The following is a 27,367-nucleotide window of genomic DNA, read 5'->3' as shown; positions in this document are numbered from 1 at the left end:
TAGTGTGTGTGGGATCACCAACCAAATTCCAAATTAAACTGGGCATGAGATCAATTACATTTGTGGACCAATTTGCGTCATCTACTTGTTTGAAAGTGAGTCCTCAACATCCAAAGTTGAAATTTGAGTTTATATTCCACAATCCCATAATCAAGACAGTGGAAATGATCAATGAAATAAAAATAAATGAATCATGATAAAATTGTTTTCTTTTGCAGAAGCTTACCTTCTTTTGAACCCAAGTCATGAGTTGGATGTTCCTCAGAGACCTCCTAACTGGAGTAAACAAATACTCAACTGGGATTGGGCAGATTTGGTTGGCTGTTGTGTTCATCTTCCGTTTGCTGGTCTACATGGTGGCAGCAGAACATGTGTGGAAAGACGAGCAGAAAGAGTTTGAGTGCAACGTTAAACAGCCTGGTTGTGAAAATGTGTGTTTTGATCACTTCTTTCCCATCTCCCAGATCAGACTTTGGGCCTTACAACTGATCATGGTCTCCACACCTTCACTTCTGGTGGTTCTACATGTAGCCTATCGTGAGGGTAGAGAGAAAAGGCACAGAAAGAAACTCTATGTCAGCCCAGGTATGATGGATGGGGGCCTGTGGTACACTTACATTATCAGCCTCGTTGTTAAAACTGGTTTTGAAATTGGCTTCCTGGTTTTATTTTACAAACTGTATGATGGCTTTAGTGTTCCCTACCTTATGAAGTGTGATTTGAAGCCTTGTCCCAACACTGTGGACTGCTTCATCTCCAAACCCACCGAGAAAACAATCTTCATACTCTTCTTGGTTATTACCTCATGCCTGTGCATTGTGTTGAATTTCATTGAACTGAGTGTTTTGGTTCTCAAAAGCCTTATTAAGTGCTGTCTCCAAAAATACTCTAAAAGACTCAAGTCCTCAGCACAGGAGTGCCACAACCTCAGATATGTTGAATGTGGTGAGATAGGGGCTCCTCCCCTACTCCAGAATCGCCATTCAGATTCGGCCATAAGCTCACCCCAGCGAGGTGAAACGAAACTGCTTTTTGACACACAAGAGGGTTAAACAAGGAGAACCTGCACCCTTTCTCAGCAAGACCCGAGCTGCATTGGAAAACAAAGGGTGTCAGCCTCTACGTCATTAGGGAAATTTTTTTTTCCTTAATTTTCAATATGTGCTCAGCTGTATACACCAGACAGAGATCTCATTGTTGTCGGGTTCAAGTGGGTATGTGAGCTGTGTTTGATAGTTAATTGCAAATTAGTCTGCAGAAATCCAACAAGCAGCATTCTTTTAAGCGCTTAGATCCGTCAACTGGAAAATATAAAAAGTGACATTTCTGAAAAATATGACGGCCTCCAGTCTGAGGTTGAAGCACTGAGGATCTTTCCAGAGTGGCAGCCGAGGCTCCCCTCACTCAGCCCTACTTAATCTTTCCAGAGAAAGAGTATGTTGAAGGTGGGGCAGCAGCTAACCGAGGGCACACAGAAGCACTGACACTAGTGAGAAGGCCCGGCCTGGGGAAATGACTGCAGAGCCCAGGACTCCGCAAGTTAGCGCTTCCTGGGTATAAGTGGACTGGGGGAGAGGGATACACATATTACCAAGAGATATTCTGCTTAAGCCTGACACCTGAAAGGGTCACTCTAGAGTCACATGGGAAGGCAGGTCCTACCGAATACATTGACCGGGGGCAGGGTAGGACTCAAAAAGAGAACATACCCAACTTCATAATTACTTGACACTTCTACCACTGAACACTGAAATATTTTGTAAATTTCTGTATTTGTTGAACCTTTCTATAATCAGGAATTCAGAATGTATTATACAATATATCATGGTTGGCCGGCAATTTACTAGTACCTCTCTTTTAATAGAATAGATAATAAAATGTGTACTATGCTTTTACATTGGTGTGAAAAATGTAAAAAAAATTAAAATGTTTATTATTACTTGATTTGGAGCCTAGCTTCTAGGTTTTGTTTTTGTTTTTAAGAGAGAGAGAGAGCAAGCACGTGAACATGAGGGTGGTGGGTGGGAGGTAGAGGTGAGGAAGAGAATCTTAAGCAGGCTCCACGTCCAGCATGGAGCCTGACACGGGGCTTGATCTCATGACCCTGAGATTATGACCTGAACAGAAATCAAGAATCAGAGGCTCAACTGACTGACTCACCCAGGCACCCCTTACTTTCTTATTTAAAAAAAAAAAAATCACAGATACATCATCTTTGGATTTAATACTCTGATGGATGTGCATTTCTCCAGGATGAAAATGAAGTGGTTTTGTTGTGTTGTCTGTCATTTTGTTACTTGACTGCACTGAGTATTTGATAATACTCAGTGAAATAAACCTTTTCTGACAGTTTTAGAACACGACTTGCAACCCTGCTTGGTAGGGATAGCTCAGAAATCATTCTTCTCCACTGGGAATTTTTTAATGAGGTCAGTGCATTAAAAATGTAATTTTCACTAAAACTGATGTCTTCCATGGCCCTGCCCTCTTCAGCAGAAAGCCACTGCGATTCATGCATAATGAAGGTTATTTCTGTCATTATCTACAAACTGTGTCACCAACAGTGGCCATAATCTGTCTTAACGACTGTGCCTTGGACAACACAGAGAAAGCTGTACTTTGTGGTTTTCCCCATCTTTCAATTTATGCCTCAGGTCGCTCACTGTCGCACTCATGAGCTTACCTCACCTTCACAAATGCAGGTAACCACTGAAAGACTTAAAGAAATACATAAATTTTTGACAGTAATAGGGAGTTAAAGAATTTTAAGGTTTTTGGGGCCCAGATCATGGCACAGAATCTAGAAAATAGAGTTTTAGTGCACAGAACTGGAATGGAGACGATTTTTCAGTCTGAGGATAAGTTTGCTGCCAAAAATGTTTTTGAGGAGCTCGGCCTCTTAACATCAGTTATGACAACAAGGGAAAACGATTGGTGAGACATATGCATGCCTTGCTTTCCCACTTCGCGTGGAGAGGAGATGGAAAGGTAACAGGAGGCAAGGACTGTGAACGAAGTTGTTTAGACAGGAAGGGGAGTGATTTTTTTTTTCTCCTTTAAGCTTAATTAGTTTACAAAATGAGTTTCCTGTAAGAATACTCGAAATTGTCTTGGTGCCAGTGAAGCCCCAAAGCATTTGACTGAGAGAAACTGGCATTTAAATTTTGGCATCTTTATTCTCTTATCAATAAATTAATATTTATTGAGCTATAATCAATAAGAACAAGACACTGTGCTATGTACCTTCAGAGATAAATAATTCCTGCCTCAAGAAAATCTCCACTTTCATGGAGGAGCTTGGAGGTGAAGATGGGGGAGTAGCTCACACCTGTGTCCTGCATTGACATGGTCACCTCACTTGACCCCCCTACAAGAGTGGTGCTCAGAAAGCAGACAATAACCTTAGAGATGAAGAAAGCGAGACCCCAAAATTCAGTCATTTTTTTTCCAGGGATATACATCTAGTAAAAGCAGAATTAACAATCAACCACGGCTCTGCCTTAAACCACTTTCTCACCTCATCAGGCCTCCCGGATCACTAAACAGGTGTCTTCTTAATTTCATTCAAGCCATTCCTGAGCTATTTTGGCTCTCTAGCACTCATCCCCAAAATCTTTCTGGTTGCAGATTTTGTCTGTGGTCACAGGGTTTCTTCTCATTGGAGCTGGAGGGAATTTTTTTTTTCAGTGCTTATATGAAAGAATGTCTACGGGTGCAAGTGCCTATGGTTCCAGTCTTCCCAAGGAAATCAAACCAACTTCCTTAAGACAGAAAGACTGCAAAGTTAAGAGGAGAGGAGAAAATGGCAAAGACCTGGGGATGTCTGAACTTTTCAATCCTGCTGTCCTCGACACAGGCTCCCCTCCAACCCTGCTTTCTGCAGTTTAGTAATATGAAAGATAAATTCCCCATTTTTGCTTAAACTGGTTTAAACAGGCTTTCTGTATCTTGAAAATGGAAGAATCCTAATAAAACCATGTCTTCATACATTTCTTTCCTGTACAATTAAGAAAAAGAGGAGGTAGGACACTTCTCTTGCTCTTACTCTTCCCTTTTTAGGTATTGAGCATCCTAACTTACATGTGTGTACGTACAGAACGTTTGTGTGAATAGGGGGAGAAATGTGAAAGGATCTCCAAATTATTTACGATAAAGAAGAGGTGAATTTTTTCTTTATAAATCTTTTGTTTCACTAATTTTTGTTCTTAAAATTTTAATAAAGAAAACAAAGCAATTAAAAGCCCAAAGTGCCCCATCCCATCCCATGCGTAGCACACCTTTCTCAAATATCAATGCCAACTTATTCCTAGTTCGTATTTTATTTTGTTTGTATATTTAATATTGCAGAGAGCATAAAAGAGAGGGTGCATCCCACTTCTGTAAAAAAAAAAAATTGGCGAGGAAAGAACCAGTGGTGGACCATGTAAAGGCAAAAAGTGTCAGCATTCCTTTGGATTTTATGACAAAATCCCAAGGGCGGTGTTCTGAGAGAAACCTACCAGAAGCTCTTTCTTTAGTATAAAATTGGGTCTTTTCTCACAGAGCGAATCTTCCTTCAGCTGTAGAGGACAATGGTAATTGTGGGGAGTTCTGAGAATTTTCCACAGACCTATCTTGTTCCTACTGAGTCAGGGAAATTTTCCTATTCTAAGAAGATAAAGATTATTATTTAAAAGGCTGTGATGTATCCATATATTCTGTTTGAAAACAGAGTAAAATGAATTCTGATGTTACCCAAATAGGTCAACATTCCCATCTACTTAAAGGTGAAGTATCTGATTCTTCCCCTACTATGGAGATTTAATTTTCTATTAAAGAATATTGTTCAGAGAAAAGTAATATACATAACTTGTTAATTTTTTTTGTCTTGAAAATTTTTTTTCAGACATTAATGCTGTCAGAGTAGAGATGGACAGATGGCTGTGGTATAGAGCTGTCTGTACAGAATAAAAGGAAATTGAAGAAGTGGACTCCAGTTTTCTATCCTTTAGGAAAAGGTCACTGTTGAACTCTGTGCAATATACTGGGTCCAGAGAAGACAAATATTAAGCAATCCCATTTCACTTTCTTGCTATAAAAATTTCATTAACTAAATTGATGATCACCAATCCCTTGTAACTAAAAGAAGTATCAGTCATTAGGTTAAACAAGTGCTTTCATTTATAAAGCATTTATTTCAAAGGCGAGTCAGTGCAGTAACTTGAGATTTGACTTTCTACAGAAGACTAGCAAATGCGATAAACCAATCTTCTCGGACAAAATGACTTCTAATTACATTAATTTGATGATGACATTAAAAACCACTCACTGTGGCTAAGGTGAAGGTTGTCTTATTCATCTTTTCATATCCTGTATCCCCACAGTATAGGTCCCTGGTACTTAGAAGTTCAAGGTTTCTTGGGGAAAAAATCTGTTCCTCTTGCTTCTTCCTTCTTTTGTGGACCCAACCATTTACTCCTCTTCACCTAAAAGAATCTGATTTTGTTGGAGGTGGCAATGTCCCCAACTAAAAAGTCATGTTTCCAGGTCTCCTTTCCCTGTAAAAGTAGCAATGTGAAATCCTCTGGTCAAAACAAGATTTTTTGACCAATGCTTTGGGGAAAGTTAAAAAGTAGGGCTGACATAGCTTGAAGCTTCTTTTTCACTCCCCATCCCCTTCCTGCCTGAGACACCACAGCTAGAGCTGCAGTAAACATCTTTCTACCATGAGGGGACTTTGAGGATGGAAGCATGACCTTATGCATGAAGCAGCAGAAAGACAGCTCCTGGGACATTTGCCGCCATCTGTCATGGAATCGCCATATTAGCTCTGAAGTCACTATTTCCATGCTTTTGTTTTTGTTGTTATGTGAGAGAGAACTCCTACCTGATGTAAGCCATTGCCTTGTTAGGCTCCTTTACTTATCACCAAAAATAGCTCCTGACTACATTCATGTTAGTGATTGGGTTGAAGACACAGAAGATATGCTTATATCTACCGAACACAAAAGAAATGACCAGTATGTTGAATGTCAGACATAAAACATGATTAAAAATCTCAGTGGAATTTTGTTCAGAACAAGTCAGATGAAATGGAACACATAGTCATTCTGCATCAAGATTTAAAACTTTAATATGAGACAAGGATTGATATTAGTTCATGACATAAAGTCCTTGGAGTTTAAGCTTATGCCTTAGAAATGAGCAAAGTGTAGTATAAGACTATTGAAAACAAGTTAAACTTGTTTTGAAATTGAATTGAAAACTTCTTGTTGGAAGTTTGTGTCCGGACTATAGGGAATGATTTTCCCAATCTTGAAAGAGAAATAGCTTATTGCATGTTCCAATGTTTCAGAACCAGGACTAATTGGTGAATATCAAAGAGACAAACATTTTTATCTACTATAGAAATATTCTATTAATTCGAACGGCCTCAAAATAAAATGACTGCCCGGTAAAGTAGTGAGAACCCTAACACTGAGAGAGATGATCAAGAATATTCCTGAATTGTACGGCAGGTATATAGCTAAACGATCTCCAAATGTCCTTTTGCCTCTCGAAGATTCTATGGCTCTCATACCTAGAGTATACTGGGTAATGGCAAAATAAGACTTTGTATTGGTTATCTCATTATATAAACCTGACACCATAGAAAGATCTCTCATAGAGAATCACCTTTAAAAAACAAATTTAATGTACAATAAGACACCTCTTTAAACAACTTAGGCAGTTTCATAGAACTGATTATAACAAGATTTATCTTTTTTTTAAAGATTTTATTTATCAGAGTGAGAGAAAGACAGAGAGAGAGAGAGAGAACACAAGCAGGTGGAGGGACAGAGAGAGAAGCAGACTCCCAATTGAGCAAGGAGTCTGACCTGGGACTTGATCCCAGGACTCGATCCCAGGACCCTGGGACCATGACCTGAGCCAAAGGCAGACACTTAACCGACTAAGCCACCCAGGCATCCCAAGATTTATCTTCTTTATAATCATGGCATCGTAGTAACATGTAAGGTACTTAATATTTTCTATAATTTCATTCTTTTCTCCACCTTGAAAAATATAATTTCATTTCAAGGCTTGGATCAAATATTTCTACCAGAGAGCATTTTTTAAAAATGTAAAATGGGGATAAATCATACATATGTCATAGCTTGTTAACCAGATTAAAGATGATCCATGCAAAGCGTTGGTAAATGGAGATTATTTTTTTCATGTTAGATATTGTAATTAACAATACATGGCTTTATTATATCACTTATCCCTATATAATTTGCTTGTGCATTTGTATCCCCCTCTAAATTACGAGCATACTGAATGTGGGCAAGAGCCATATCCTTTGCCATTGTACCCTCAAGGCTTAACCCACAGTAGTAGCTCAGCAACCATTAACATATTCATGAATCTTACAGCCAGCTATGTTGCATGAACTAAAAAAATCATGGTATTCTGGAATGGAAGAAATCTTTTGAAATGCTTATAATGAGAAGAGTACAACTCAGAATGATGGAAGTGACTTGCCTAATCATTACATAAAGTGATGGAGTAAGAATACAGGATTTTTTTTTTTAACTCCAAATCTAGTCTTTCAGAAGTTTTCTGTACAAAGTTGTTTCAAAGATCTTTGGAACATTGGTATCGCATAAAATAACCAACTGCATTGCACTCCGTTGTTTTTTGTTGTTGTTTTTTACCTTAGTGGTCAACTAAATTCCGATTTTGTTGGGAATGACAATGTGCCCAGCTTAAAAAAAAAAATGTACATTTCCAAGTCTCCTTTGCATGTAGAGGTAGCAGTGTGACCACCTTCTTGTCAAAACAAGATTTTTTGCTGTTTTCGATAGTTAAAAATACATATAATACATGCAAGGTCACTCTAGCCTGTTTCATTATAAATGGTGGTCTATTAAAAAACATACATCATACTCATTTCCCAATTTTCAAAACTGTACTTCAATAACTGTTCAATTTATCGTTAAGTACTCAAAAATATAAATGACATCTTAGCCCATGTCCTTTATAACGTATAAATAAAAAATGGAAAAGTAATTTGTTTCAATTTCTAGAGCTTCGCTCTACACCACATTTCCTATGTTAGCTTGCCATCTTGTGGCCTCTTATTCCTGTGCAACTCAGTATCTGACCACCACACACTCCACACATCCACTTTTTCATTTGTTTTATACTATGCAGCATGTACGTTGGGTGCACATCCAATTTCACTCCCAGTCCAACTTCACGCCAGCAAAGGTTGACAAACCTGTAGTCAGAAACACAAATGCTGGCAGCTACAAGTGAATCACCTAATTAAAAAAAAATATGCTCTGAGAGACAAGTACTTAAAAAACATCTGAATATTTATTGAATAGAACATGCATACGTTTGCTGAGAAGGAGTGTACGTAATTTTTTTTTGGTGAAGTCAATATGAACATGGCCTCTGATAAAGATGGGAAAGCAAGGTTTTAACAGGATTGAGATGTAGATTTTACCAAATCAAAATAGTGACATGGTCTTTCTTCCCATTCTGACAGAATTATAAAATCGACTACAATGTTTGCTTTCTCTGCTGAAGGTATACATACGTGTGTGTGTACACGCACATATATACCATTGTGACTACAATTTAAATTTTCCTTCAAGCAGTAGTCTAGGTTTAACCTCAGTAAGAACATATGGGTCTCTAAGAATAGATGAGTCAGGTGGTGACATATGAATAAAAACTGTGACAATTACCTCCAATACCAGCTACTTCCTTTCTATGGCTGTGATTAAATGAGTTGACATATAATGAACTCAGAGGTCTGACACAACTGTTTATTAAATATCATCTATTGCCCTTATGAGACAGGGAACGCCAGATTTCAGTCTTTGGCTTCCCAAACCTCCCTTCCAGGATCTCTGAGCTCAGCTCCTTAACTGTTGCTCCCCTGCCTGCCCAACTCAGTGTTGCCGAAGACCGGAAGGCTCTGATGAATGGAGCACGTCTGCCCTTTGCTTCAGAGCTGTACTTCTGAGAAAAGCTGCCTACACCGATTCTACAGCTTGGTCAATGAAAAGGGAAAGAAAAAAAAAAAATGTATCCAACCTGTAGGACTGGGTTTCTGCCAACAATTTTAAAATCAAAATTCAATTTTTCTCTCATTGTTGGGAATATTGGCTTAGAGAAAAAGAATAACACAGTTAAAATCTCAGTGATTACACACAACCTACCATTTTGTGGTAGAAAGGCTCACACCATTATACAGAACATTCTGGATGATTCTGGTCATTTCACTTCTAGCAGAACAGCTGTTGCCTTTCATACTTCTGGCTCATCAACTTTGGCTGGGGAGCTGGTGTAGGATCAAGATTTTACTGGAAGAAACTAGAATTGCTTTAGTTTCTCATTTTATACTGGTAACATGTAGATTACGTTAAGAAACCTTATTTTTGAAGTGTAAGACCATCAACATATACCACGACATGTGACAGAACTTAAAATTTTGCCTTATTTACTCATAAGTATATTGCACTGCCTCCCATAATTGCAATGATAATTTTCACTCTATAATCCTGACACTCTCCACATTCATCCTTCTGCTTTTCAGCCAGCCGGACAGTAAAGAAAGCATTCTAAGCGAGGGGTCAGACCTGTTTTGTAGGTTTGTTATTACAAGTCATTACATTTCTCCATGTCACTGCCCTCATCTATAAAATGGTTGCTACTTTTTCTATTCCTCTTATGGGGCAGGGCTTGAGAATTCCATTTTAAACTGCCTAAATAAGGTGAGACCACCACCCAAATGCCGTCACAGGATGAGCAAATTCCTTTTGAGAGCACATATACTTGAGAAAAACCTTGTAATGCTCCAGCTTTAAGAAGCTGTTAAGTAGGTTTAGTAAATACTTTTAAGGATTGTTTTGAAATTTTCAAATAAGTAAATGTAATAATAATTTGTTTACAGCTGTGTTTTAGGGTTGGAGGTAACAGGAATTGCCAAAATGACTTGAATGTTTGGACTGTATTGATTACAGAAATGTTTTTTCAAATATGTAAGAGATTCTTTGTATACCCCATCCCCTTTCCCAACCTTAAGTGTTTAGGTGTTGGTTAACATCTTGAAGCCTCCACATAAAAGGATTTACTTTAGCTTGGTGAGAAGGGGTCACTCTCCTTGTAGGGGTGACTCCTAGGTGCCTGTTCCCAATGAAGAATTTCCTGGTGTGATCTGCTCCTTAATAGTTTGAAAGCTACTCTGTCCTCAAAACCCCAGGGACTTAAACACTTCACTGCTACGGAGGGACCACAGCACATGAGGGGTATCACTATCACCCTGACGTCCCTTTCCTCTTCTCCAACCTGTCCTGGGTAACAGGGATTTTTATTAGGGAATCTAGAGATGGTAGTACCAAAGGCAGTTTTAAGGGCAGCCTGCATAGTGAATATCCTTTTGACATGCCCATAGTTCTTTGAGGGAACACAAGAACCTAGAAGCTGAAATGGCAGCAAACAAAACATCGGACTACTTGTTTCAATTACAGGGCTCCCAATACACTGACTATAGAGTGAGAAGAGAGCTGGTCAGAATCCATTCTACCCCTCCACAACTGCTTACTTCCCTTTCTCTTAGCTTCTTTGGTTTAAGAGTACACGGCTGTAGCAAAGATCTCTAGTAGTGAGCCCTTTGTTGTTCTGTGCTCCCTACCTTCAACAACACAGCTACCTTCTTCACAGTGCAGATGTGATTCCAGAAGTTCATCTTTTTTCCCCCTTTGGAGTCAATATTGATTAACCGTAAACAACAACAAATATACATATGTATGTATGTACGTATATAACATTAAAAATATCATTTACAAATTATCTACTAATCACCTGGGGGGGGAATTCTTTTCAGCAACCACGACAATTTTTACATCATTCCAAATAAAGACATTGAGCAACTTGTTATTTCATTTGGCTGCCTATGCTTTCCAAATAAAGGCATATACAAGCCCCGGAGTCAAGGAACATGGTTTCAACTCTTGGCTATGCCACATACTAGCTGTGTAACTCTTAGGCAAGATACTTAGCCTTTCCTCACCTTACGCAATTTCATCTTAAAATGAGAATATTAGCACCTAAGAATTAATGTTAGAATAAATGGAAATACAAGGAACTTTCTTAAGCACAGTCTAGCACATACTAGCAGCCAAGAAATATTAACTGTTACTATCATTAGCAGATCTGATACATGGGACCTAGGCCTGGAGAGCTAGAAAGAGCAGGTTCTTGTTAGACTTGTAGCCTTGGTCTTGAAGAAGTATTCAAAGTTTCTCTCCTCTTGGTCACTAAAAATGCCCTCTCCCTACTACCTCCATTCTTACTATTCGAATTCCTTTCCCCCTGACTTCCGCTTAAGCCTTTCAAATTCTATTAATTATGTTCTTTAAAGAGTTATCTCTAGGACTGTTTGCCACTTCACAAATTTGTATTCTGTAACCTTAACTGAATCTGGATTTCGTAAGACTTCTGGGCCAAGAGGATACAAGAAACTACTTTCCCAAACTCCTTACGTGTTCCACTTAGCCTGGAAGCATTCTCCCTGACAAACCTTAATTAAGGACGTCAGCACTTGACTCTGTCTCCTTATACCCAGTTCCTACTAGGGATATCTTCTGTACACAGTCCATTCAATAAATTAGACAAAAATTCTTTAAAATTTTCAACTCCAACAACTCTCATCTACATTCTAATTCAGCAATCTACTATAGCCATTTCCAAACACTTAATTTCAATTTCACAAATTTCAATGCCCTGGTGTTTCATACCTAAATCTTGGCTTTATTCCCATTATACTCTCTCTTTGGTGCCACAAAGACCTCCAGTCCCTTGACCACTCTCTTCTCTTCAGTCCTTTTGGCTTTGTTTCCTTCTCTAATTGGGCCTAATTCATCGATGTATTTACTCCTGCCAGGACTATTCAAACTCTTCTCTTTCTCCTCCATTCAAGTTGAGGAAGAGTACTGGAAATATTACATAATCATACAGATGGTGCCACTACAAGATCATGTTCTCAACTCAGCTGTGCTGAATGCTATCAGTAATCCTTTTATATCTGCTACTTAGCTCCTTCTCTTACTCTTCAACTCAAACCTTTAATTTAAACCTTGGTTTCCTACTCTTCCAAGGCTTGCTATTCTGTACATTTCTGTTTCCTTTCTTGATGACAAGGAGCTCAACATTTCTATTTAACAACAGTCTAAGAGTAGGGCGCCTGGGTGGCTCCATCGGTTGAGCATCTGCCTTCGGCTCAGATCATGATCCCAGGGTTCTGGGATCAAGACCAACATCGGGATCCCTGCTCAGTGGGGAGCCTGCTTCTCCCTCTCCCTCCGCTTGAGCTCTGTCAAATAAATAAATAAAATCTTTTTTAAAAAACCCAAAACAATAGTCTAAGAGATGTCCTTTTAATTGTGTACAGCTAGTATTTCTAACCTGCGTTCTTAGGAGCAGGTTCCATCTACTACTCTAAACTTCTATCTCTTTAACAGCTACCTCCCCAGAATCCACAAATATTCAAGATTCATCTCAAAATCCTTTAAATGTGGGAAAGCACTGACCCATTTCCTTTTCCTTTGTGCAAGACACTTAAATAATTCATTGCCTTGACTTCCTTAGCTCATTCACCAATTGAATATAACTAGACAAACATCCATCACTTGACATCCACTAAAACTTCTTAAAGATCAAAGATTAATTTTAGTAGCCTCTTTATTAATGATCTCCCAGTGGCACAATACAGGACCAACTACCCTTCATTATTCTCCTCCAGCTTCCATAATGCCCCATACCCTTACCTCCATTCCTGGTCCTCACCTAACTTAAACCTTCCTTTCCAAGTCGTCTTTGCTAGTTTCTTTTTTTCTGCCCGCAAAGTGTTGGTGTTCCTCACGGTTCTCTCCTTGGTGATTTATCATTCCCTTCATGCTTGCTCTTTCTTCCAATTCCAGCAAAATGTAGTAAGTGCTCACTCTATCTCAGATTTCTAAGCAAAATGCCCGTGAGACAGAATCCAAGATACTTGTATTCAAGGGATCAAAGTCCACAACTGTAGTTTCAGACCCCTATAAAGAACTTATCACTATTCCTCTCTGCCTTAATGACCTATAAGAACCTCAAACTCAATATTAACCGTTCTTCCAACCCTATTCCTTCTGTATTACTTTGACATACAGAGTCACCATTCACAATTACTCAAGCCAAAACTTAAGAATTTTACAACATATGCTACTTTTCACATCTTAACCCCCCCCCCCCCACCAAATCCTTCTCATTGGAACTTAACCCCTCTCTACCAAATCCTCAATGGAACTTGAATATGCTTGATTTGCCTATACTGTAAAAAACTGGTTGGACTCCATGACACTCTAGCTACCACTGTATCATTCCTCTTTTTTTTTTTTATTTCAATAAAACACCAAAATAGGTGTTTACACTTGCTCTCTACACTTCTCGAACTGACTTCCACTCAAACTAAGTAATTGCAAAGATCATGGATTACTTTCCCACCGCTAAATCCAAAGGATACTTTACAATTCCCTTATCTCAGCAGAATATGACACCTTGAAATTGTCCCATCCTACAAGTCTCATGATTTTTTCCTATTTCTCTTTTAATGTACTTTGAAATTCTGAGTTTCTCAGTTAGGTCCTGGATCCTTTTCTATATATTCTTCCCTTAGGCAATCATCAATTCACAAAACTGCTCTTTTATCCTTCCCTACCTAAATAAAAAAATTTCCTTTCTCCATCCACTCCCCTCAGACCCACTAAAACCAAAAACCTGCAAATTTTCTCCATTTCTATCCTCTTTTCCCAAAACCCATAATGATCATGTCCTGTCAACTATTCTAGATCTCTCAAGTCCATTCACTTCTCTCCTTCAGCCATCACCACTCTTCAAGACAGTATTCGCTTTTCCCTGGACAACTTGGGACAGCCTCCTTAACTGGTCTCCTTGAATTTTCCACAGGAACACTCCACTTCCTCACCAGAAAATGAACTTCAAAAAACAGCCTGGAGTTTTCTCTAACTTCCCTCTCCTTATCTCCTGCTTTAGAGAAGTCTTTATTAACTGCTTTCCTTCACCAGACTACATAGCATCAAATTCTTACCCTATTATATATTCTTACAATGCCCTTAGCACTAATAATTATAGCAATTGTGTAGACTCGGAGCTCTAGGAAAGTCAGAATCAATTCTCTTTATCCCCCATTTAAGCATTCAAGTTGTTTTTACTACCACTAAATATGTACTATGTCCAAGGTTGCGGATTGTTCTTTGGCACAGAATAAAAAAGCAATTATAACCTGATAAACGCTATCAAGGAAAGTTGAGTGCTGCAATGGAGTAATGGTTAATGAGGCTGAGGTCTAAGGCCTAAAGAATGAGTGAGTTAGTACACAGTAAAATATAGCATTCCAAGCAGAAGGAACAACTAGTGCAAGGGCCTTGAGATGTGAAAGAGCCTGGTTGGTTTGACAAACTCAAACGAAAGCAATGTGGCTAGAACACAATGGGCAAAGGAGAGCAACAAGATGTATTTAGATAGGCAGGCATCATAGTAAAACAAACACCTTATTCAAAGGGCAATGTGAAGAAAAAATTTCCTTTCTCCACCCACTCCCCTCAGACCCACTAAAATTACATTAAAAAAAAAATTAACCTAGCTGTTTGGTGGGGAATATTCTGGAAGAAAGCTCATAAGGAGAATGTTACAGTGGTCTAGGCAAGAAATGATTTGGATGAGAAGTGGGTTCCTTTTTTGCTTGAGACAAAAATCCCTGTAATTGTGACCAAACATAGAGAAAGGGTGTGAATTGGTTACCATATGTTAGAGAACAGAGATTGAGAAACCTAGGTAGTGATTTCACTTATCCAGACAAGGAATACTGGAAGATGAACAGATTGAAGATGGGGTAGAGAAAGAAATGATTTGGAGGTGTTAGTTTAACTGAGGTAGGCAGTTGAAATTACAAGCCTGGAACTATGAAAAGTTTGTTCTTAGAGGTATAAATTTGGGTGTGACAGAAGATTCATACTGAATGCCAGAGAACAGACTAAATCATCCAGAGAGAGAGTGGAAACATACACACGCGATAAGCCAAGGTGAGGTATTGGGAGAGGAAGTAGGGTTGGACTCAATGAAGCAGCAGCCAGAAAAGGGAAGATAACCAAGAGAGTATTTCCAAGAGTAAGTCATCAACCCTGCAGAATGCTCCTAAAGCAGTGAATGAGCAGAAAAAAGAACAAATATGGCAGCATGGAAGAGAATGATCCTGATGAAAGCAATTTCAGAACAGTTGTGGGGATATATAAAGTGGGACTAAATGAAAAGAAATGGAATGTTTGACAACTCAGATTAGCTCTGATGGGAACCAAATACAAGGGATTACAGTTAGATGGAATCGCCCTTCCCACCTCCTTTTATTAAGAACAGGAGCTACTAGGACACATATATAGACTGTTGAAAAGGATCTAGTAGGAGAAAGTTTGATGAAGACAGAGTACCTAATTCAAAGTTTTTGAGGTTAGGAAGGACTGATTTTTTGATAAGCATGCAGATCTATAGATGGGCTCATAAATCTGGTGGTGAAAAGTGGAGAAAATTCCTGTCACATTTTTTCTATTTTCTCAGCAAAATGTGATTAAAAGGGCATTAATGAGGGGAGTAGAAAAACTGGAGAAAAAAAAAAGTCATTTAAGTTTGTGGAAGCAAGTTATTACAATAACACTGCAGAAAAACTGCCAGTTTTGAGTCTCTTTGAGATTATAAACTTGCCTGTTGTAACAATTTCCTCCCATTCAACTGCTCAAGAGCAGACAGAAGGTTTTGAAATTGTTCTAGATCATAACACAGAGAGGGGGCATGGTCTGAGGATACCTGCAAAGAAGTGGATGTAACAGAGGGAACTAGTCTCTTAAGTAGGACAAGTTGAAGACATGGTGAGCAGATGAACAATGAGAAGGTGGTAGGATTAACTGACTAGTTGCGATGAGGTAGAATTATTTTTTTAGTGGAGATATCCCAAGCAGGTAGGATAGCAGTTTGTGGCTGGACAAAGGGAATCTGAATTCCAAGTATGGAAGTGATCATGTAGGGCTCCCATTTATGGAGAGCAGATCACTGAAATGAAGCACCTCAAATGAGCAAACCCATAGAGAAATAAAGCAGATACTATCATTTTGTTCACTGAGAGGTAGGTAGTGTTGGGAGGCACAGATAACAAACAATATAAAATTAAAAACTGTTATAAAAGGACATGTGAAACTTATCAGTTGGAATGGACAAATTGGCCAATCAGAAAAATCGCCATTTGTAAATAGCTGATACAATCTGCACTGGGGCACACACCTGCTGATTCTCAGCCCTCGTTTAATGAATGTCATTTTAGAGGAGTGTTACCTAAAATGTGCTCCCTAGAACACTAAGTTAGTAGGATATATCTAAGTATTAACATCAAAAAAGAAAAATATTTTCATTGTCAATTAAGTCTGAAAAATTCCCATCATTTAACAGTTAATGTGTTCTCTGCACAGAACTTCCAGTCTCTAATACACTACTATGCACTGGATTCTTTAAGAGCAAGCTAGAACGTGCAGTTTAGAAACCTTTGGTGACAGACGTTCCAACCTGGTAGTATCTCACTACAATAAACGCTTTGAAAAAGGGTGCCTTACAGTTCTACTCTTTCTCAACTCTGTTAACATCTTTTCTTCTGGCCGACACCATTTTTTGCCTCAAGTCTCCCTGCTTTTAACTTCCAACTTATCCAATCCTCTATATAATACCAATTATTTAAAATTGGCACCTGCTCAAACTGTTGAACTTAAATGCATTCAGTCACCACTTAGTAAATCAAAACTGAACACTATATGGCATACAAGAACCTTCATGATCTGGCCCATTTCCTCTTCAGCTTCTCCAACCCCGTATCTTTCCACATAGACCACCTGCAATACTGCAAATGCGCTACGCTGCTTTATCATACCTCCATACCTGGAATTTCCATTTCCCCTATGACCATCTAAGGACTAGTCATTTATCTTTCAAGACTCACCTTTTCTACAGACCTTCATGAACACCCCCACCCCCCCAGCAAAAGAGCATTCCCTTTGATATCTCTAGCTATAGTATTTATGTAGTCTTAATAGCTATAGCCAACTGTTTGCTTACCTGATGATCAAAAAATTGCCTTGCCAAAACTTGACCTCTGCCTAGCCCTTCAAAATAATTTATGCTAAATTTAACATTGCTGAAAATTTCCCAAACTGTTACCGTTTCACTTCACGTGATAGATACATTTTGAAAAAACGTGTTCTGATCTGTAGATTCAAATTCTTTGGGGAAAAAAATCCATTTTTAAATGATAAAACCTAGGCAAACGGAGGCTGTAGGAAGAAAATATCTCAAGACAATAGACTGAGGAAAAGTATACATGAAAAATATATACTTTAAGATTCCTTTTTTAATACTTAGGCATCACATTCCATATTAAATTTTACCAACATGCTGTTCTATAAATTCATATTTTATACCATAACTTGATTTTTCTGTTCCATGCTAAGAAGCCCACTCTGCCATAATTACTTTTAGCAAACAGTACCTGGAATATAAAAAAATTAACTCAATGTTGGCAAACTTTCTCCTGACATGTAGGAGAACAATTACAGAAATGTCTAGGAGTCAATTTTCTTGAGCTAATGAGCAAAAGAAAAGCCCCAATACAATGGTATTTTCACTTAACAGTGCCTCATCACTACACTCACCAGAAATAAATCTACTTGCTACTGCACTATTTAGGGCAGTTTTGCCAAATGTCTATCTTTAAGAGCTAGGTCAACTTCCAAGAAAACTGTACAGAAACATTCAGTTGTTAACAAAAATTTAATATTAAAATTATTCAGAGTTAAGTTATTGTTAATTTAGGAAAAAAAACATGTATTAATTACCCATAAGAACAACTTTTATTTTAATAAATAACAGTGGGCTTACCAAAGGGAAGGGATTTTAATGTGTCAAGTTTTATGCATATTGGTAATAAACCTTAAGGAGGTGAAACCAACTATTCAATATAACCCATTAGGTCCTAAAAATAAAACTATAATGCTTTAATAAAACTTAAAAAAATACTTTCCAAAAGAAAATAATTCACTCCTTGACCATGCTTATTTATTCAGAGTACCAGCAATTTCAGTTAAGTGCTTCATTTTTCCTGCAAATCTGATGTTGCACAGGGAATATACACATTTTCATATTATTACAACATCATCAATATCTCAGGCTAATATTGTGAATGCAACTGGTTTATAACAAACACAAAGTCAAAAATCAATGCTACTATATATGGCAAACAGAAACAAAAGTAAATTCAAAAGATGATTTCTTTTGTTTCCCATACTGACTTTAGTTGGACTTCAAATGAAGGTAATAAACTCTCCTGAAATAACCTCTGTCTCTGCCATGAATCCACAGTATAAATATGGTGAATAAAGCTAAACTATAAGAGCTAACTATATACTGAATAACCAAAATAATCAATTATAACAACTAATACTGCTCTGGAAGACCAATCTAATGAAAAAGTATCATTAGATGTGGTGGGAAAATACAAATCTGTACAATCTAACATCTATAAACAGTAAAATCAAAACATCCAACTTCCTTATAGAAAGTGTTTCATCTATGTAATTATAAATGTTAAGACTCTTGCATTTTATAAACACAAGATGGGCTCACTTTGATGATACCAATTTTAAGATTTATAAAAATGTTTAAAAAAATCTTTCCACAAAAGTTTATACAGTTTAAAGCTATACACCAATCTATAAATCTCAGAAAATGGAAAAAAAAAAACTTTGTAAGATCACATGTATAAAACAAGAAATGAAATGTGATTTTATTTAAGGCAATACTGGGCTACTTCACAAATCACCACCTCAAATATTTACACTGCTCCACACTACTAGTTTCTATCACATTCACAAAGGATTTTTTTAATACCAAATGTTTAAAATCTTTGATGTAGTAAATTCTTTATTCACATTTCCATTATATTTCATGGAATCATAGTAACTATATCCAATTAGAAGCATTGGAAAAAACCTGTAGCTATAGGAAACTGCTAAAGAATCTGCTATAATTTCACATGAATACCATCCCCAAATCCTGGAGGATAAATTTACAAAGCAGAGCAAGGTGTTGATATAATGTGCCTACTTTGTGAAAAGTAATTTTGAGATCTTGTAAATAAATGTTTTATGTAAAAATCAATGAACTATGGCAGACTTTCTACTTTTAGTTCAAAAAATTCTTAATTTAAAACAATAAAAGAACAGTTTTAAAAACTTGATCACTTAGTTAAAAATTAAAATTCCAAATATAAATGTGTCATTTAATAGTTTAGACTTACACACTGCTGGTGGCAGCAAATGATTTACAATAATAAATATATACAAAAAAGGTATCTACAAAGATTACTGTTCTACATGAGCAGTGACCTGGTGAAACATATCAATCACACAGATAATTCAATTTAGTTCATGGAAAGGGCAACTGGCTAATAGAAATTTGAGGTGTAGCTCAACTATTTACAATAACTGAAGTTTTGATTCTGTTCCTCAAGTCCCATAGGGATAAAAAAAAAAAGTTTTACATGACAAATGTCATGTTTTTTTTTTCTTTTTCCTTTTTTTTTTGGCCAGGTTAATTCATGTCAACAAAAATTAATGAAAAAGTTTCACAATTCTAGCATGCTTGATGGCTTCCTATTTAAAATAAAACCGTAAATAATGTATTTAAAGTACATTAGTGATCAGCACTGCCCTCTACCTGTGGCTTTACCCATACTAATTTCTTTCATAACAGACACATCTGCATCATTTGAATGTACTTCAAGTTTTGTCAGACTGACGGTAGGTTTCATTTCCTGAAGTTGTTTTAACACAAGTTCAGTGCAATCTTTAAGAGTCTTGTCTAAAACAATTTTTACATTATCACTGCACTGAAGCTGTGATGGATTGGCAAACTGTACAAAGGTTTCACTTTCTTTACAAGAACATACATGATTTCCACTAGTCACAGCAGTCTTATCAATATTTTTTCTTGAATTTGAATGGGATCCTTTCTTATTTCCACTATTTGGATGGTCTTTGTCAGAATTTTTCTTCTGCTTCACTGCAGACTCCTCAAGAAACTTCAGAAATGATACTTCGAATCCCATTGGTTTAAATGAGCTCCAGTCAAAAGATGCAGGATGCTCCTCTGTAGTTTGAATTGCAACAGCAGTCTCTTCTTCTTTATGCGTACTACTTAACTCAACTGCCGATGCTGGTTCTGCTTTTTCAACTTTTCTCTTTTTATTTTGGGAGACATTTTTTTCTTTATTAACTCTCTTCAAATTACTTGTTTTTTGTTTTTCTGACTGGCAGGGATTATTTTCCTGAAAATCATTACTTACATTTGAAGAGGTATGAGCTTGGGTCTCCACACTTGCATTGTCTTCATTTATTAATTTTGTAATAAATAATTCTGTTAGCTCATCCATTTCGTCTTTTTCGTTTTTTTCACTTTCCCTCTGTAGAACTGTAGCTGTTCTGGAGTTATCGTTGCTCTCTGATACACATGAATCAGAATTTTTCACATCACTCTTACCACCTTCTTGTTCAGAAGTGTCCTTTAATTGTGAGTTGCAACACCGTTTGAAGACAATGAGAAGATTACGGTGTTGTGATGTAAATGCCTTTGATAATTTATGGCATTTATAATGTCTAATTATATTGCTTTCACTTGTAACAACTGATGTACACCCTTTTATCATACATGGATACTGGGTCACAAATCTGCTTGTACACTCAGATAAGGCATCATTTCTAGCCTTTATAGAATATACGTGCTTTCCACGTTTCAGAGAATAAGGCTTATTTTCTTCAATCTGCACAATTTTTGCAGTCTTGTTTTCTAAATTATTTTTTTTCTTTCGTTTCGTCTTAGGCATTTTGATTCCTTCCTTTCCAGATCTGTGTTTTGTCCCCCGATGCTTAGACTTTGTCTTTTCTTGGTTTGCTTTGCTTGATATATTTTCCTGACCAGGTGTTAATCTTCTTGGCCGAATCAAATGAGCTTTATGTTTGTCATTATGCTTATTAAAAATGTGTCGGAGGAGATTTGACCGAGTTGCATATATACGGTCACAGCCTTCACAGTCACACTTGTATATGCCATCTTCTTCAGTTTTACTTCCCCTTATCCCAATTCCATGATCTGCCTCAAGATGAACAACATAGTTCAAATATGTGGTAAATGAAGACTTACACTCTAACTGGTCACATGGAAATTTTCCAACATCCACAGAAGCAGTCATACTTTCAATTTCCTCAGGAGTCATTTCATGAAGTTTCATGTAGTGCTGTATCAGGCCAGTAATTGCTTGGAAAATTCGAGAACAGTCACTCACCTGACACCGAAATTCTTTCACAGTCTGTTTAGTTTCAATTTCTTCACTTTCCTTACCAGCTTCACCTTCTTCTTCAACTTCTGCAGAAAATGCAGGTAGATCTGACTTGTGTACAGCCTGGTAATGCAGAATTAAGTTTTGCTGTATAGTAAAAGCAGCAAAACAACCCTGGTGAACACATCGATAAGGTCTGTAGGGACTGTACCTTGTTGGAAACTCAAGGGAGGGAGAAACTGGCTTCTTGCGTTTTTTCTCTTCCTTTTCTTTTTTAAGTCTCCTAATTTTCCGTCCTTTGGTTTGTATGTTTGTGAGAGAATTTGTATTACATTGTTCTGAAGTAAGTGTGATCCCTTGCAAGGAACTTTCTATTTTTTCAGGACTTTTTTTTTCTACAAGTTGTTTTTCTGGGATCACTGCTACATTAATGAGGGCATTTTCCTTCATTGCTCCCAAGTCTAAAGCAGGCTGGAATTCCCTTTTATTTTCCTCTGTCATAGTTAGCTGTCTTTTTACTTGTGTAATTCGTGGGGCTGACAAATTTTCACTCTGAGATTTTCTTCCATAAGGCCTTTTTATTTTTAACTTTACCATTTCTTCTGTTGTAAAATGATGGACCAATTGGCAGTGTGCCCGGAGATTAGAATTTCTTGTAAATGTTTTTGTACAGGTAGGTACTACACATTTAAATGGAGCAAACTTCAACTGATTCTTCTTAATTTCAAGAATCATCTCTGGAGTGTACTGATGAATCTTACCATAGTGTTTAAATAAAGCATCCTTTGTCATAGCACTGTAATTACAGCCCTGGTTTTGACACACAAAAGGTTTATTAACTTTGTCACTAAACTGAATGTTGCTAATCATTTCAGAAACTGGCTGAACAACTGTGACATTTGGAATTGGTTTAACAGGAGTGGGAGTCAGTGTCACTGATGTATTTATTAGTACACATTGAGATGCTGGAGTGGACAGGTCATTTTCTAATTTTAATTTCTGCAAGCCTTCTAAAATTTCCTGTATTTGATCCTCCTTGTGTAATACTTCGGATGGAGGAATGTTACTTTTTGCTGGTATGACACCTATGAAGGAAGAAAACTGAGAAGAATCAGGTAACTTGTTATTTTGTACAGTGTTTACTGAAGGAAGCTGAATGTTGTAATTTATTTGAGCATTCTGTGATGTTTCACCAACACCGTGAGATCCACTTTTTACCTCAAGTATCTGAGAATTCATAGCACTTTTAATAATTTCAAGAGTCTTTTCAAAGTTTTGTATGACATTGTCTTCAGAAATCTGCAAATCAGAATTTATTGAAGTTGTGCATGAATTCAAAGCCATCATTTGGGAATCACCATTTTCAGTTTTTAATGTTAAAGGAGCTAACACTGTATGGGACTCTAGATTGGTTTTAAAGTTTTCTTTCACATCAGTAATAAATAACTGATTGTCAACATTATTTAATTTCTGTGTTAGGTTTTCCACCAAACCCTGAGGCTCACAATTTGGAATTACATTTGAATGGAGGTTACTAGTTGGTATCTCAATACTCTTTGCTATAAGTCCCATTGCCGTTAAGTCACTTGTTACCAAGTTTTGGGAAGCATTAGGTGCAATTAGGGGAGGAGCAACTTTCTTTCTTCTCTTTGAAGCACTGTTTCCCTTTTTATTTAAATGACTAGACCTCGTGTTCTGAGGACCACTTATAACTGAAACACGTGAACTGTTACTGGCAAAATTTTGTGATGGCCCATTAGAATTAGGGAATGAACTAGAACACAAACCATTTTCAACGGTCTTCAGTAGTAAGTCATTTGTTGGGAAAACAGGCAAACTGCTGCATTCCTCAATGGAGGAAGTTTTGGAGTTTGGTGTCCTATTCTGGTTTGTCAGCAGGGGGTTTGGGTGGCATACAGTTTGCAACAGGGGAGGCACAGGTGGATTTGGCATCACTGTTGCATTTACTTGTGCATCTGAAACACAACCTGTTGGAACATGAGAAAGCATTTCGGCACCCTCAAATGTACTGGGAATGCCAGCAGTTTCCAAAGCCTGTTTAATAATTTCACTTCCTTCTTGACTAACACTGGTACTAAAGCCAGTCACACCAGTCCGAGGAAATGTATTTGGTAAAAATGCTGATGAGCGATTTTCAGCAGCAAGAAGTTGCAGGAACGATGGATCTTTAAAACATGCTTCTGGATTGAAGGCAGATTGTTGAGGCTGCTGCAAATTTACTGCATTTGTGGAGAGAATCATGCTGGCAAGAAGAGAAGGCTGTCCATTATTCTGTAGAAGTTCTTGAGCAATTTCTGCTCCATCCAGTGGTTTACAGTAAGATCGCTTAGACAAGTGTCCACCCAGAGATCTGGGATTAGTAAAAGCCCTGTAACACCTGCTACAGATAAATTTCCCATCTCTGATAATTGCGGGCCATTTAGCCCTTTTGTTGTGCTTGGGTTTTCTTTCCTTCCCATTTGGGCCCCGCCCACGGTCTTTTTTAACTTTTTCAGGTCCAGACTGTTGGGCACTGGTGCTATTAAAGTCATTTGCAACATTGACTTGTGAAGGAAAAACTGCATTTTCACCATTACCTCCCTTTAGAAAGGAGGAATTAGTGTTTCCTTCAATCTGTGAGGAAAAATGATTTGTATTATTTTCCAGTTGGGAAAAAACAGAATTAGCCCCACTATCTGCTGGTGAAGGGAAGAGAGACATTGAACTACTTTCTGCAGGGAGAGGAAGGAAAGGATCTGAGCCACTGTCAATATTCAAAGGCAAAACTGTTTTGGTTAGATCTTCCATTTGTGCTGGCAAGGTAGTAGCAGATAAATTTTCCATTTGGGAACATATAATACCACCACCTTGTTCATTTTTATCCTGAGAAGGTATATTTGGATTTATGACACTTTCCACTGAGGGCAACAGTGGAGTTGACACACTTGTTAAATGAGCTGGAAAAACGGAAGGCGAGACATGCTGCAACTGATTTGAACAAGTAGGATTCCCGTTGGCTTTGGTCTGTGGTGTAAAAAATGCATTGTTAGAGCTGCTCACCTGTGATGGCAAAAAATAAACAAACTTTCCATTATTTGGTGTATTTAAGTTGTTAGACTTCTGACCTTTTTTACTTTTGCGTTGCATTTTAAATGCAGCATACTGGTCAGGGTGTGCTGTCTTCATGTGTTTCCCAATACTCTGTGAAGAATTATAGGTTCGAGTACATCCCTCAACCTGGCAACTGAATTTCTGAACTGGCGCTTTTGGAGGCACTGATGGAGTTCCTAAAGAACTACTTGGGTTGGGCTGTGGTGGAACAAATGTGATACTTTCCAATGTCTTAAGAGGTAAATTATAAAGACTGGATGATGTTTTAACATTACCTCCACATTCAAACTTGGAAGCTGGTAAACTGTTTTGAAATCCTGCCTGATTTTGCACAGAAAAGGTCATCAGATTATTCACTTGTCTTTCTAAGTTTTGTGGGGTAAGGTCACCTATTTTGAGGGTTTCTGAATTTACTAAAGAATTCTGAGTAATCTGGGCTTCATTAAAGCAATCCTGTTCTTTTCTTTCTTGAAAGCCTGGACGACACAAATCGTTACAAGTATTTTCAACTGGTGTATGTAAGTTTGTGACCAGTGATTCACCAGTGCCTTCCACAGTTGAGTTTTCTTGCTTTCCAAAGTTATCCTCGATCCCCTGATTGAGGGACACTTTAATGGACACAGCTACTTCACTGGCCTGAAGCAGAGGAGTAGTCACAGGGTTCTCCAAACCATGTGACAATGGTCCATCAGCTGGCCCGAGCTCTGATGCAGAAATCTGGTCTTGTTTGGCCACAGCTGATTCTGTTTTGCTTTTATCCCAAGCATCACTTCTATCTGCAGGTAAGGTGTTTTCAATGTTATTTTCTGAAGGAAGCACAGACCTCTCTTTCTCGATGCTCACTTCTGTGTTCGGATTCACTTTAGAAGGCTGAACACAATCTCCAGATGAAGTACGTTGGTCTTCAGGAGGCAGCACTTTCTCAGGAGTACTGTGATCGTCCAGGTGCTTTTCCAGCTCACTCTGAGAACGATAAACTTTACCACAACCTGTGAACTTACAAGTATAGGTATTATAATGCTGTGCTTCATGATCATACAGTAAATAAGCTTCTGAAAAAATTCTGCCGCATTTAGGAAACATACACTTTGCTCTAAAGACTTGATGTTCCTTTCGGTGTGTTAAGAGCTCTGCGTAACTATTAAAACCAGCCTTACATTTCATCTGTATACAGATATATGGTTTACTGCCACAGTGCATTTGTAGGTGATCATTAAGATGAGTAACACTTACAAAATGCCGTCTACAGTACTGGCAAATGACTTTTTTGCTTTGCATTTCAAGAAAGCGCTTGGCATCTTCATTATCCTTATGCCCCTTTACATGAGCAATTAAATTTTTAAAGTACTTAAAGCCCTTTTTACAAAAAGTTACAGGGCAATTAAATTCATTAACAGGTACTGGTTTCTGAACTGGGATCACTTCTGGTTCATAAGATTTATCTTTGTCATCATTCTCATCATCTGAACCATCATTGTCATTAAACACTATGAAGTCTGTTGAATAAAGACTATTCTTTTTTATAGGCCGCTGTTCCTGCTTGGTCACAGCATTAGTCTTCTGATTCTCATTGGTAGTTGTGATCTTAGGTGGCCTCCCCAATCTTCTTAATGGTTTCATAGCTGCTAGTCTCTCTTTACTAGACTGTTTAACATGCAATGTGACATGAGGGACAAAAGTTTCTTTAGAATTGAAGTTCTTTGCACATATAGGGCAACTGTAAATCCCATCTTTGTAATGTTTTTGAGCATGTCGTACTATTCTGTGACCAAGGAATTCTTTGTCACATAGCACACAATACTGCATGTAGGCTTGCCAATTCCTAAACCTAGCAGAAATAAATCCCCTCTCTCTTAATTGTTTTATCTCTCTCTTCTTCTGCTTTTCATCACAGATGTCTTTAAGAAGGCCAGAATTAGCACCAATTCCACCAGAAAGTCCATTCATAGAAGTTTCTTTAATCTCTTCCTGGTAGTCCACTACTTTCTCATAAACTTCACTGTCATTTAGTTCATCTATTGAAGACACAATAGATGCTTCCTCCCCCATTAATGCAAGACATTGCCGTTTTAACGTTTTCCAATCCCAGAATTCTGGATCAAAGGGCCACTGAGTTTTCAATACAAGTAAGAGCTCACAGCGTAGAGAATTTGGTATTGGAAGATTCTCTTCATCATATTTCTGGTCTGGCTGGTTATACAGCATTTCCACAGCATAATATGCATCCACTGTAGGCTCAATAAGAAATTCACTCAGTTGACAAGCACGTTTAACTTCCAGATCATCAGGCAACAAGCATGAAATGGTCTTGCAAATAGATATTTTCACTTCAGTATTTTCTGTAGATTCCAAACGAAGGGCTTTTACACATAATTCTATACAGGTGGCAAGTCCAGCCCCTTCAGTCTGTGAAAAAGCAAATAGGAAATGTTAATTTAATCTATACTAACCAACACAGATTTGTGAATTTAGTAATTTTAAAACTGGCGTTTACTATTCTCAAATTCTGCAGCAGCATATGAAATGCTGCCTTTTCTAAAGCACTGTAGCTTAGCTGTGTGTGCATGCGCGCGCACGCAAAATGAACCGTAAAGAACTGCAGAGAAAGGATAAACACTGGGAACAAAGAGAAGACCTGGGTATAAAATCATCAAATACAGCTAGGCAAACTTGGAAGTTATTACCTTCTCTAACTGTTCACAGCCCACTTACAAAATACAGATCAAAACAGCATTTAAACTTGATAAAACTGCTGTGAGCATTAACGAGTATTATGTATCTAATGTATCTGATATAGTTTAG

The 27,367-nt window shown here is 37.7% G+C and overlaps 2 protein-coding genes across 3 annotated transcripts in view; one reads left to right on the top strand and one right to left on the bottom strand.

The window, feature by feature from the left end:
* The first annotated feature begins 245 nt into the window (after positions 1-245).
* GJB7 (gap junction protein beta 7) lies at positions 246-1,052 on the top strand. The gene has a single exon (XM_008687744.1). It carries the CDS (start codon positions 246-248, stop codon positions 1,050-1,052), a length of 807 nt encoding a protein of 268 aa, XP_008685966.1.
* Positions 1,053-18,155: 17,103 nt separating this feature from the next.
* ZNF292 (zinc finger protein 292) overlaps positions 18,156-27,367 on the bottom strand; it is a 90,019-nt gene continuing 80,807 nt past the window's right edge. For both annotated transcript variants that reach the window (XM_040627519.1, XM_040627520.1), the window contains one exon: positions 18,156-26,971. In XM_040627519.1, coding sequence (XP_040483453.1) covers positions 19,820-26,971 — 7,152 coding nt within the window. In that variant the 3' untranslated portion in view covers positions 18,156-19,819. The remainder of the gene's footprint in view (positions 26,972-27,367) is intronic.

This window comes from Ursus maritimus, unplaced genomic scaffold (assembly GCF_017311325.1).
Source record: "Ursus maritimus isolate PB19 unplaced genomic scaffold, ASM1731132v1 scaffold_13, whole genome shotgun sequence".
Lineage (NCBI taxonomy): Eukaryota > Metazoa > Chordata > Mammalia > Carnivora > Ursidae > Ursus > Ursus maritimus.
This window is presented reverse-complemented; position numbering and strand designations above follow the sequence as displayed.

Bases quoted from the DNA above. Each gene is read 5' to 3' on its own strand.
- GJB7 (XM_008687744.1), top strand. From the start codon at position 246: ATGAGTTGGATGTTCCTCAGAGACCTCCTAACTGGAGTAAACAAATAC.